Source organism: Rhinolophus ferrumequinum, chromosome 2 (genome assembly GCF_004115265.2).
Source record: "Rhinolophus ferrumequinum isolate MPI-CBG mRhiFer1 chromosome 2, mRhiFer1_v1.p, whole genome shotgun sequence".
NCBI lineage: Eukaryota > Metazoa > Chordata > Mammalia > Chiroptera > Rhinolophidae > Rhinolophus > Rhinolophus ferrumequinum.
The window spans coordinates 36,174,011-36,187,259 of NC_046285.1; the positions used below are offsets into that span (position 1 = coordinate 36,174,011).

The 13,249-nt window shown below is 33.8% G+C and overlaps 1 protein-coding gene across 1 annotated transcript in view; it reads right to left on the reverse strand.

Moving 5' to 3' along the window:
- Positions 1-983: 983 nt before the first annotated feature.
- Positions 984-13,249, reverse strand: part of CIP2A (cellular inhibitor of PP2A) — a 33,809-nt gene continuing 21,543 nt past the window's right edge. The window contains exons 14-21 of the mRNA XM_033131916.1: positions 11,418-11,613; positions 10,853-10,927; positions 10,644-10,754; positions 6,976-7,172; positions 4,185-4,298; positions 3,860-3,942; positions 3,007-3,146; positions 984-1,952 (exon numbers count right to left, since the gene is read on the reverse strand). Of these exons, the coding sequence (XP_032987807.1) occupies positions 1,782-1,952; positions 3,007-3,146; positions 3,860-3,942; positions 4,185-4,298; positions 6,976-7,172; positions 10,644-10,754; positions 10,853-10,927; positions 11,418-11,613 (1,087 nt within the window). The 3' untranslated portion in view covers positions 984-1,781. The remainder of the gene's footprint in view (positions 1,953-3,006; positions 3,147-3,859; positions 3,943-4,184; positions 4,299-6,975; positions 7,173-10,643; positions 10,755-10,852; positions 10,928-11,417; positions 11,614-13,249) is intronic.

Consider the following 13,249-nt stretch of genomic DNA (forward strand, 5'->3'; position numbering starts at 1 on the left):
AAAAAAACAAAACAGCAATAGTGAAGGATGATGATTGGTACTTACCTTTAAAACTGAAGTACAGCTTTCCTCATTAGAACAGATAAGGAACAACAGGTTAAAACTGTTGTATCAATAAAAAGCTGTGAAAAAAATATATGCAGTCTCTGCCCATATAGGTTTTTAAGAATAGGCAAATCGAGTGATTTAAATAAATGCACATTTGTAAGAATGGTCTAGATCTGCACTGTCCAGTGGGATGGCAATTAAAATTAATTAAAAATTCAATTCTTCGGTTGCAGTAGCCACATTTTATGTGCTCAGTAGCCACATGCGGCTAAAGGCTATGATATTAAACAATGTAAAGAACATTTCCATCATCACAAAAAGCTCTGTTAGGCAGCCTTGGCCTAGGCTCAGTATCTTGAGAGTGTCTAAATTTATAAAGGTATTTTGATTTTCTCTAGAGCTTTTGGTGAATTTATTTATTTGTTTTACAGAACTTTTTAAATTTACAGAGCCTTTTGTTCTTCAGTGTTATATAACCATTTAAAGTTTTTTCATATTAAATCGAAAAATGCTTGCAGTTTTACAAAATAAATAGAATGTACTCCTTGTAGAACAAATAGCAATTTAAAATGTGCTACTTTGCACAATGCTCTTTTTAAAAATCTACATAACTGAACAAAATGCATATATATATAACTATTATAGTTGGTATTACTTAATGTAATCAGTGAATTACAAAAATACATTTATGTTTAATTTCTAAACATAAATTCAGATATACTATAGTTGAGAGATAGAAGAAAATCCTTAGTTCAACTAAGTCAAATGGAAATATAAATACCAAAGAAAACACCAAGTAAAATTAATGTGTAATAGTATAGCAATAAATCAACCAAAATATTGATATAAAAACTCTTCTTAAACACTACTTAGAAGATTTGATTCAAATGAAGAGTACTGAAAAATTCCCTTGTAATAAAGAGATACATGAAGAATATTTCACCTATACTTTAAAATTAAATGGCCCAATTAAAAATTATTTAAATGAAAGACAATACATTAAATGAAATTCACATCAGAATTAACAACAGATAATGTCTGAATATGTAGCAAGGGTAGAACCCAAGTTATCCTTATGGAAATAAGAAATTCTCAATTGACGGAAATGATATGGGCAGGCCAATGTGTACCATTTTAAAAACAGTAAAACTGAAGCTAGTTTTTTATGTGACAAATAATAGTCATTTAACACATTAGCTATATTCTAATTTTTATACATTATTTCTTTTATATTCATTGAATTTTTATCAAATTTAGAACTTACACCATATATCTTACTGCATTATAAATTCAGTAATAAAATTATTTTAAATTCACTGATATTTTCTTTTGTGGTCCTGTAGAGAAAAACTTCTCTGGCAATATCATGACTTGCCTCTCTTTACTAATTGCATTTTCAATTTATTAATCTTTAGGATTGATTGTTACCAAAAAGAGTTTGATTTTTAAAATCTAAAAGACAATAAACAATCAGAAGAGAGTGGAAAGCAACTAAGGAAAAGCAAAAACTTTAGAAAAAACAAAAATGGAGGTTAAAAATATTCTAATATAAGAAAAAAAAATCTTTAAGCAATAAAAGCCAGAAACAGGAAGTAAAACTTTACGACCAAATACAAACATGTATCAAATCAGGTTCTTTACTAAATTAATAATTAGATAATAATTTGCTATTCTTTTGGAGTAACAAATTACCTTCCCTACACCACCTCCCCCAAAAGATAAATACATAATGTCTATATACTGAGATTCACAGTTTCTGGATTTATTTTTCCACCACTTAAACTGTGGATCATTGCTATCATATGAGAGTGTTTGTTCAACTCCTCTTGCTGAAGTTTCACCAGGGACTCTTTCTCTTCCAATCGACCTTCTAATTGAGCCTTCTGAACCTCTAGGGAGGAAGCCTAAGAAATTTGGGGGTGGGGGGGGAGAAGAAGAAAACAAACAACTCAGCATGTTTTTTCTTCACAGATATTTTAAGATGTCCTTAGATTTTATTTGTAAGAACCATTTCAAAAGACATTACAAATACGTATTATATTTTAGTTAGCTAAATTATACGGTAAGTTTAAGATAAGTAATCATTAAACAATACAATATAAATTGGGAAGACATGTTCGATTTGTCTTTTTAAGTCAATGCTAGCAAGCTGAAGTTTTGCAGAAAATACAAGTACTACATATTGCCATTTAGAATTACTATTAAGATAACCACATTAAAGCAGAAACCAGGAAACCTGTAAATGTGGCAAGAAATTTGATGCCTCTACCATCACGTATGCTCTATAGTTGTTCACAGTCTTTTAATCTTGGTCTGTTCTCATCTTCCTGGTAGTATATGGGCCAGAAAGCACTATTCACAGCTACCACACTCAAGCAACCACGATAATGTAAAAAGAGCAATGGACTTAGATTCAGTATATGCTAAATCTACTGTTCCACTTAGCTATGTGACTGTCCTTGATCAAGCAACACAACCCAGTTTCATTTGTAGGTTGAAAATAATACTTATATATTAATATATTTGTTAAAGTGAGAAGAATTAAGAAAAATCTTTTGAAGAGCCTTTTGCAAATTATAAAGTTCTAAATAAATGTGAATTACTACTACTACTACCAACCCTGTAAGTAGAGAGAGGCAGCTATATACCTAGTACATACAGCTACTTGTATGTGACATCAAGAACTGGAAACCTTTTCTGTATCTTTCACTCACTTAAAAGCAGTAAGTGCGGGCACACAGTATATATATTAATTAAATGTTTCTTGATTTTAGTAAATACAGATTTTCACATTGTGAGAGACTCCTCATAACAAACAATCGTCAAACCACTTTGAGATCCCAGTATCTTCTGAACAAAATTACTAAACAAACAGAACACTAATTTACCCAAATTCACCTTCTTCACAAAATAAGACTTTTTCATTTAACTGCAAATGAGAACTCAACAGAATCTTACCTTAATACTCAGTTCTTTTCTTATCTGTTCTGTTCTGGTTAATTCTTTTCTAAGGATATCAATGGTTTCTTCCTTATCTTCCCTTTCTTTCTGTAAGACTTTTATCTTTTCTTCTTGTACTTTTGTTTTCTGCTGCAAGTCTTAAAACAAACAAACCAGTAGTCAGCTGTATGCTTAGAGATCCTGAAAAGCATTAGTAGCTCTTTATGTCAGAAGAGCAAAAGAAAGGCAACAAGGAATACAAACAAATATCTTGCTGAAAATAAAAGTTTTACAGTATTTGATGAGTAAAAAACACCATGAAACTCTTCCCCGATACTAGTATTCTATAGAAACAGCCAAATCTCCATGTCTTTCCCTCTTCCTCTGTTCCAAATATAATATATAGTAATGAGGTGAAGGACAAGCCTCAGAGTTTAAGGGTTAGAAGAAAAGGAGAGAAAAAGCGATTAACAATGACATAGGTAGATGATGTCTGTGCTCTAAGGCAAGTTGAGTTAGAACAACAATGTTTTTGTGGATCATTTCGGAGCTACTATCATAAAGAAGTTAGTAACTAAAAGTTACCTAGCACTGCCACCTGCTGTTATGTTCCTTGAAAATGTTTCATTTGCAAAAGGGCAATACATAGATAAATAAAAAGGCAATCATTTCCTGTAACTCCCAGTGTTTAAGATCAGTCTAACTACACTGCAATGTGAAATGCTACGGCAAGAAAAGGAGAGCTGTTTACGATGTGATTTAAGGTTTTAAACTAATGAAAAAACAAAATAAAAACCACTCATGCTTTGATTTTCTTACAACATAAGGTATGTTAAAATATAAATAACTTAATAAATAAGAAGCTACTTACTTGCTAGTTTACATTCTCTGTCTACTAGTTGGTTGTGTATTTCTTTTCTCTGTTCTTCTCGCTCTATTAATTGGGCAACAGTTCTGCAGTTAAAAAAAATAGAAAGAAACATCAGTGAATCATATCATTTCTTTTTCTCTTTAGCAAGTTTAAGAGAAAATTCCTAAGACCAGTAATTACTCTTAAATTCTGCCAAAATGTTTTATGTCTAAAATACGTAAAAATTCTATTAATTTTATCTGTAAAAATACAATGTTCTTATAAAGGGAATTGCTTTGTTTTAGAAAATGCCAAAATAATTAGAACAAAGAACTAGAGATTTTACTTTTCATTTTGTTGCTTGAGTGACTCATTCAACTTTTTCACTGTCTCAATTTGTTTATTCAAAGAATCACATGTGATCTGTAAATCTTTATTCTTCTTTTCAGCAGTTTCATTCCTGAAAAGACAAGGAGATGAGTTGATATATTTATGGAGGAAAACAAATGAGGGAGAAAAGAAACACAGTTTCTTTACTCTGTCTTCTAATCAAATTGCATCCCCTGCAGGTAAGAGAAGGAATGTTATGAACAAGCAGAACATAAATATATTAACTCTAAAAGACAGTAAGCACATGTTTTGGCTGACTGGGGTGATAACAACTGCTACAAAATGGAAATCTGTGGGGCACTAACCTCCTATTAACAGATATAGAGCTTTATTTTACAGATTACACTGCATTACATACATAATTTGCTATAAAATACATACAGCTATCTTTATAGTTAGGTCTAGAAACTGAAACAACTTCTGTAAAAGTCTGTCATTATTAGCCTCTTGGGCATAATACATGTCTAATTAAAAATATCAAATTAATGAATAAAGTAGTTGAGGATTCTAAATTTCTCTTGCCTCTTTAAAGCGCTGCATCTAATAGTCATACTTATTTTACCTGCAAAGAGAACAAAGAAAGAATCCTTTCTAAAGCGATCCTTTGACATCCAACTATCTTAAGTGTGAAAAGTTTTTTTTAAATAGAGCTAGGACAGCCATTCCAGAGGAACTGCCTTGCATTTCTTACTCCTCAAACCTCTGGAATGCGTGAATTGGGCAAAATAACATTTGGACTGGAAACAGCAACACTGTGTTTCAAACAACTGTTTGCAAAGCTAACAAGAAAGTCGGCAGCCTGACTACTAAACTGAAAATTAAAGACATTCTTTAGAATGTGCACCACCATGTATATAGCTAAACAATAACGTAGCTTATTTGCATCTATAGAAATTCCTTCCTTCTATTCATGTAATTATTTCCCTTCCCCTTCTCATAAATACCCTTTGCCTTACTCCCTAATTGGAACACCATTTGGGTTTCTGCCTGCATCAGTGCTTCCCAAAGAGCTAATCTTTGTGATCTCAAAGCTTGTTGCCTTTCAATTCTTTCTGTTGTTGTGCTTGCCTTTCACTTTGGCATTGTATTTTCAGGTCAAGGTAAGCATAATGTGTCCTTTTCACTTCACTAACTTCTAAGATAAACAAACTAGCAGCTCTAGCCAAATGTGGCCAGAAGTGTTTTCTCTGTTCCATACAGAGATTTTGAAATATAAAACTTGAACTCCTTCAGACAGTCCCCAACATTACTGATGAGCTTTCCCAGTCAGCTTCATTTACTAGTTACCCACCTGGTCCCTCAAGGCAGGAGTTTTACTTCTTGGCTCCTCAATGACTACCTGGAACATCAGTAGGTCTTAGAAACTACAGATTTCTCTTCTAGTTAATTACTTTCTCTTACACCTTCACTTAACACTAATAGTTCATTTTACCAGGGCTGCCTCAAACAATCAGACTTTGGAAAAGGTTGTTGGTGGACAGGAGAAAATATCCAGTTTAGAAATCACCTTGATTAACACATTTTCTAGATGTTATTATCCATTTTCCACCATTCATTTTTGTTAATGGGCAAATAAGCACATGGACCTCACAAAGTTAAGATTTTCTATATCTCTATATTAACAGCATAGAACAGCAGAAATTTTTTCAAATCTTAACTAATCTTAAAATACAAATTAAAACAAGGAACTATTTCACCAGAGTGCTTTTGTTGTTTGGTAGAAAACACATAATTGTTCCTGATCTTTATAATTCACAGGTTTTAAGACTGGCCTAAAAGATAAAAAAAGTTTGACAAGGGAGGAAAAACAATCAATCTCATATTAGGTATAAATTGCCTTTTTGGAGGGAAACTGGGCAATCTACCAAAAATTTAAAAGCACATGCCTTTTAACCCAGCAATTCACCTATAAGAATTTATCCTACAGATACAGTCACACATATAAGTAAACTATATTCAGTGACACTAAGGAGAACTACTGATTACAAATTTAGAGATAAGTTAAATACTAATACCCAAATTTCCATGTTATTAGGCTGACTGATACGAAATTGTGACTATTCAACCATGTTTGAGCTGCAGAAATTGCCAATTCATATGGTTAAACTTCAAACAAATTGTGACAACTAAGGTCATTCAACAATTATTTACAGAGTGCCTATATGTACTAAGCACTGCTCCAGGCCCTAGGAATCTGTCAGTGAACAAAGCAGACGAAACTTGCCCCTGTGGCGCTACCATCCCAGATGACTGTTGACTACATGATAAATGAAAGCAGCAGAGTCAACTGGAAGGAGATAGAGACTTGTATTCTGTTTCCAACGTTGATACTGAGTTTTAGTAAGTAACACTTCATTTCACTATGACTTAAGTTTCTTGCTAACTACTTATCTTATGGCATTATCAGAATTTACGGAGGTGCCAAAAACGTAACACATTTTAAGAAATGAAAACTGTATTAAAATTGTAATACTCAATATATACCGATAAAAAAAGATGAATACAAGTCACGTTTGACTTCTGCAATTACAAGAGGTGCTCAAAGTGGTTACCATCAGGGTCCAGACACTTCTGATTACGGCAAACTACTGCTTGAGCAACGTTGACCAAAGTGTCCACTTGTATACATTTTTTTGGTGCCCTCAGTATGTATACATACAAAAGGATTTTAGGGTCACAGAAAAGCAGTGCTGTATGTTCACTCTAGATTCTAACCTTACAGAGAAACTTTTATGTTATTAATTTACCTTTGAAGAAGTTCCATGTAGGATTTTGTTAGTATTTCATGTTCTTCAGCCACAGACTCTAACTTCCTATTATGTTGAAAGAGATGCTCAATATCACTCTGGGCTCTTTCTGATTCAGTCTGCTGTGACTTTAGTAACACACTAAGCTCTTCATTTTTTCTCTCAACTTCTCTCAACATACCAGCAAGTGTCCGTGCCTAAAAGAAAATGGAATAGAGAACTTTTCCACTATCATTTATACAATAAGCTCTGTTTCTAGAATTTAAAAGATTTACCAAGTATCTAATAGGCTAGTATGTATTCGGTTATATAAAGATTTATTAGTCATAATATACTTATTACGTAACTACTCCTAATAAATCTGACAATATATTTTTATTGATTGTTCTGAAGAAACAATCTTGGTCAGACCAGATTCATGGAAATGAACACAATTATAATAACATGAAGATGGCTCTACATATAATAAATTAAAAAGATATGATCCTTGGGGCTAGCCATCGATACTAAACCACAAAATTTGCACGTATCAGTTTTCCCATTTCAGGTAAGAATTAAGAGTAAGATCTTAACTATATCACAGATGCTTAAGTAACACTTAAAATTAAGTTAGCACAATCAGTAAACCTAGATTCAATATGAAAGTATCTCCGACATGAAATATTACAGAAGGAAGAAAGTAACTAGGATAAAAAGTGGACTTCCCTGACTTCTTTTGTCCCCCAAAATACTACTTATTTCGAAATGTCAGATGAAATCTAAGCCCTTCTCTGTTTTTATGACAGAGTCTGTAAAGCAGTAATATCCAATTATTTATAAAAAGTCTTTTCAATAATATGGATAAAACTAAATTCTCCAATAAAATGTAAGACATACCCAATTGACATAGACTATAAGAATGTGCTATGAGAAGGGAGAGAAAAATGATTTTAATATCACTAATTTTGTTTATTGGAATTTATGATAAATTTAATATACCATCAGTTAAGACAAATGAATTCATGTTAAAATATGAAAAAAAGGAAAAAAATATGGTTATATTTGTATCTTTTTAGAATACCTTTACTCTGAAGATTGAAAAGGTATTTTACTTGTCACTGATTTTAAAGCCTCTTTCAAAAGTCAAACTTTATTATAATTCATTACAAAGTTCTCACTCATGTGTACATTATGTACATATACATACATAGCACAGCACCACACTTTCTGAGCACCTACCATGTGAAAAGTCAAATACTGTGCTGGGGTGTGGAGATTCAGAAACAGACTCTGACTTCAAGGGTGGGGCTGGGGTCATACAAATTTTACACAGTGTGAAAAGTGCTATGTGGATGAAAAAGGGGTTGTGCAATAAATCTGACAAGTTCAGTGACAGAAAGTTACCTCACAGGGTGACCTGATTATAAATTCTTAACTGGGCAAGTCCTGGTGGGTGGTTGGTTATACCCCAAGCATATAACTTCTTTAGTAAAAGGTTTATCTTTGCCTTAAGCAAGCTCTGTCCATTGTTCCTGTGCATGGAGGTTAACACATCTTTGAAATGCCAGATTAATGTTCTTTTTCAGACCTGTCTAGGCATAACCACCCAGTAACATAATGTTACTGACTATCCTGTACTTTGTTTTCTACCATCTTCATATAATCTCCCTTATGTTAAAGTTATAAAAGAAACTGCAAACCTGTCATTCTCCAGAGCATTTGAGATCTTGCTTCCTTGGCATTGTTGCCAGTTTGGCTCAGATAAACTCTTCTAAAAATTACCTCCAGATTAGGTGTTTCTTATGTCGACAGTTATAAAGAGGTAAGCACAGGGAAGATACACAGAGGAAGAATCAACAAACAAACGTGTGGGAAGAAGAAGGCCAGAGAACGCTTACTGGGAAATGAAAGTATTTAAATTAAAATCTGAAGGATTATTAAGAGTTACAGAGGAAAAGGTGTTCCGGACATGGAAGAACAAGTGCAAGGACAGGGAAACATAAGAGTATGTCAAGTTTCAGAAACTGCAAAGTAATCTAATATGGTTGACTTTAGAGAATGTACAGAAATGCAGAGATGTGGCATGAAAAGTAGTTAGAATCCTCGTGTGCCAAGGAATTTAAATTATCTTCTGAGACACTGAAGAATGCTCTGCACAGGAGTGATAGGATCAGATTTCGGCCTCAGGGATCACTGTGGGAGTGGAAGGGAAGGTATCACTAAATACAAAAGAAAGATGACTTTGGCAGTATATAGTTGATGGCTGAGAAGAGAGCACCAGACTGAAGGTAGGAAGACTAATAAGAGGCTCTGCTGTGATTCATACAGAAAATGGAAAGGATCTGACCTGTAGCAAATAGTGGCAAGAACAGAGACAAGGCAGAAAAAAAGTAACGTTTAGGTAAAATCAATTGGACTTGGTGAATGACTAATTGTAACCGTGTGATTTCCATGTTTGGAAAACTCTAAGAACAGTAGAGGAAATATACAACAAAGAATAAATTTTTAAAAAGGGAGGGAGATGAGTTCAGCATTGGTTGAGTTTGAAGTATTTGCCATATATATTTAAATGAAGCTATACAGGAAGCATTTAATGCTTAGAAAAAACGACATGGGCTCAACATATAAAACTGAGGGCATTAACATTCTGGTAATGATGGCAACCATGGACCACCTAAAAAACAGAAAAGGATAACTACCCAGAAGTGGAATTGCTGGATCATAAGGTAGTTCTATTTTCAGTTTTTTGAGGAACCTCCATACTGTTTTCCATAGTGTCTGCACCAATTTACATTCCCACCAACAGTGAATAACAGTTCCCTTTTCTCCACATCCTTGCCAACACTTATTATTTGTTAACTTTCTGATAATAGCCATGCTGACAGGTGAGTTGGTATCTCATTGTGGTTTTGATTTGCATAACTTTGCAAGGTGACAGATGGTTACCAGACTTAGTGCAATTATATCGATTATATCGTAAGGTATATAAATGTTGATTCACTATATTGTATACCTGAAACTAATACTGTATGCCAACTATACTTAAGTGAAAAAAAAAGGGGTGGGGGAATTTCGAACATAATGCTGGGAAAACCCAACACTTAAAAGTTGAATGGAGACAAAAGAAGCCCATAAAGGATATAGGAAAAAAATCAAAACAAAATAAACAAACGAAACAACAAAAAAAACACAAACTCATAGATACAGAAACTAATGGTTGCTAGATGGGAGCGGGGTTAGAGGGATAGGTGAAAAGATGAAAGCGATTAAGAAGTACAAATTGCCAGTGACAGAAAAAGGTCACAGGGATGTAAAGTACAACACAGGGAATATAGTCAATAATATTGTAATAACTATTTATGGTATCAGATGGGAATTAGACTTAGCAGGGCGATCACTTCGTAGGCATATAAATATCTTATCATTATGCTGTATACTTGAAACTATAATACAGCATGTCAATGGTAATTGAAAAATAAATTTATAAAAATCTATCAGGGTAGAAAGAAAACCAGAAGATTATGGTGTAACCAAAATTAAAGGCAAGAGGCTTTCAAGACGGAAGGAGTCGTATTAAGTGCTGAGGATAATTTACTTCAATCAGAGCAAGAAAGATATAACTAATATTTTGTACATGTTTTACTTCATTTATTTTTTTACTAATCAGATGTAGTCTATATTGTACACACCTCGGTCTCAGCTTGAGTTCTTTGACAGCGATATTGAGCAATCAGTCTATCGGCCTGCGCAAGGGCTAGAGCTTTTGCTTCCAAGAGATCTTGTAGCCTGCTTTCTTTGGACTAGTGAAAAAAAAAAAATACCATTAAGCTTCTTCACTTACCTGAAAACATCTATGAAAGCTTAATTGTTACATACAGTTAAAAAAGCCTGTACTCACAGCTAATGTAGACAGTTTCAGCTCATATACATCCATTATGTCAGATATTCTCACATCATTAATCTGATCCTTTACCTAGGTTTTAATACAACAAAGTCAAAAATCAAAAAATTTTAACACATGACAAAATTAAAAAAAAATGCCTATTATAAAACTAAATGGTCAAAACTTGATGAGTAGCCAAGTAAAAATAACTGAACGCCATAGCAGGCTGTTCACAAACATTTCACTAACCTGGCTACTGCAGAAGAATATCTGGGTAAAATTTGGAATACTTGTGGGAATTTAAAATATATTTCTTAAGCTGAAGGTGTGGGGGAGGGTGGCCTGGCTGGAAGACTAGGGAAAGAATGATAGCTGTGTTAAAATATAGGAATTTTACGGCTGATGTTTTCTTACTTTATTTCCAACCTTTCCAGAATAGTGTTACTTTTTATATTAAAAGGCTTCAACGATCAAATTTGCATCTAAAGTTGTTGAAATAAATGTGATAATCAGGGCTGATATTATATTTATTAGTATGTACTGAGCAGAATCCCATTTATAATGGCTCTTTATCACTCACCACCACTCCAGACTGAAGTTTCTCTATTAATTCCTCAATATTCAATCCAGGAACTCTATCTTTCAAAAGTGGAGGAGTTAAACATTTTACTGATGTTGGAAAACTGTGACTTAATGATTGCAAAGGCATTCTTCTGGGCATATGTTCTGTTTCCTGCTGTCTATAGGCATTGTTGGCTGCTATACTTTCTCCAAGTCTAGATGAGAATCAGAAAGAAATAAGTACATAAAAATAGAACAAAAGGCACAGTTAGTACAGAATTAGGGAATCTTTTAGAATGGGTCTTTTGGGAAAAAGCCTTCAAATATTTTTGAAATAATCTTGGACTCTATGAAGTAGGATTTTGGGAAATACCCTCAATTTGCTAGAGAAAACTCTTTCCCACTGACAACCCTTTATAAAGACAACTCCACTTCTGGTTTGGAGGTACTAGAACTAATTTGTGAGTGTGGATTATTTGCAAAAATTAAGGAAAATGTTACTGGTAGCAATAAGAACATCCTTCTTACCATGTGCAACATCAGCTGGCCTTTACCTATGACCCTCACCCATTCCCTCTCTCACTCAGTATGTTTTCACCAACCGGACTTCCATTCTGCTCCTTACATTTATCCTGTCTTATTCTTGTCTCAGGGCTTGTGTACAAGCTGTTCCTGAAGGCTATTCCCACTAATCTGCATAGTGTTGGCTCTTTTTCATCACCAGGTCTCAGTTCAAACTCATTTCCTCAGAGAGGTCCCTCCACCCATAATAACGTACGTATTATAACACGTATTTCTTTGAACTTGTCTCTCAACTAGAATGTAAACCTTATGACAGAAGGCACCCTGTCTAATTAACTGCAATATCCAAAATGCCTAGATGACAGCCTAGCACATAGGTAGGTGGCCCTCACCAGATGTTTGTTAAATGTTTAAATGAAACAAACACAAAATCTACTTAAGCATCCATCCACCCATCCATCCATCCAGTATATTTCACCTTATTAAATTGTCTTAAGATAATGTAAATGAAGGCATACATAGGTACAAATGGACACCTGAGATAGTGCCCAAAGAGAAAATTATACAACACAAGACAGGGACCACCAAGACACAGTGAAATGATGGGAAGGCCTCACATACAATGGCAGAGGTAAGATTTCCACTTTCAGTGAAGCTGAAGCTTTCCACTCTGAAGTGTGGAGGTTTTGCTTCATGTCAGATTACCACAGCAGAAGCAAACAGGCCATTACAAAATGAAGCAGCTTTACAGACCATTTCTATCTTGTGAGTTGAGACACTCCCTATTTGTCCATTTATTTCTTTAAAAATATGTATTATAAACTGAAGGGAATTTTGATTATGTGGTCTCTAGGTCTTGTTTTCAATAGTTCTTCATCTCTTAATTTATGACTACTTAAAATATTAATTCTGGAAAATGTGTTTCCTAAGTCAGTTAAATAGAAATGGCAGAGGTTACCAAACTTTCTTAAAGGACAAAGCAGTAAGTATTTTAGGCTTGAGCGTTATGTAGTCTCTGTTACAACTTCTTAACCCTGATGTCATAGCCTGAATGTAGACACAGACAATACAGACAATATGAGGATGAATGGATGTGGCCTTAGCCTAATAAAACTTGATTTTTATCAAAACAGGCTCCTTTCTGCTGGCTATAGTTTGCTGACCCCTGGAATGTAGAAAAGTCTGATCTATTTACCACTGCTTCAGTTTACTCAAACTACTTTTGCAAACACATTTATGTAAACCACTTAAAGTAAAAAATTAAAGTAGAACCCTACTAGGCATTTTGTCAACCATTTAGTTTACAGACAACTATGAATATCTGTTTTT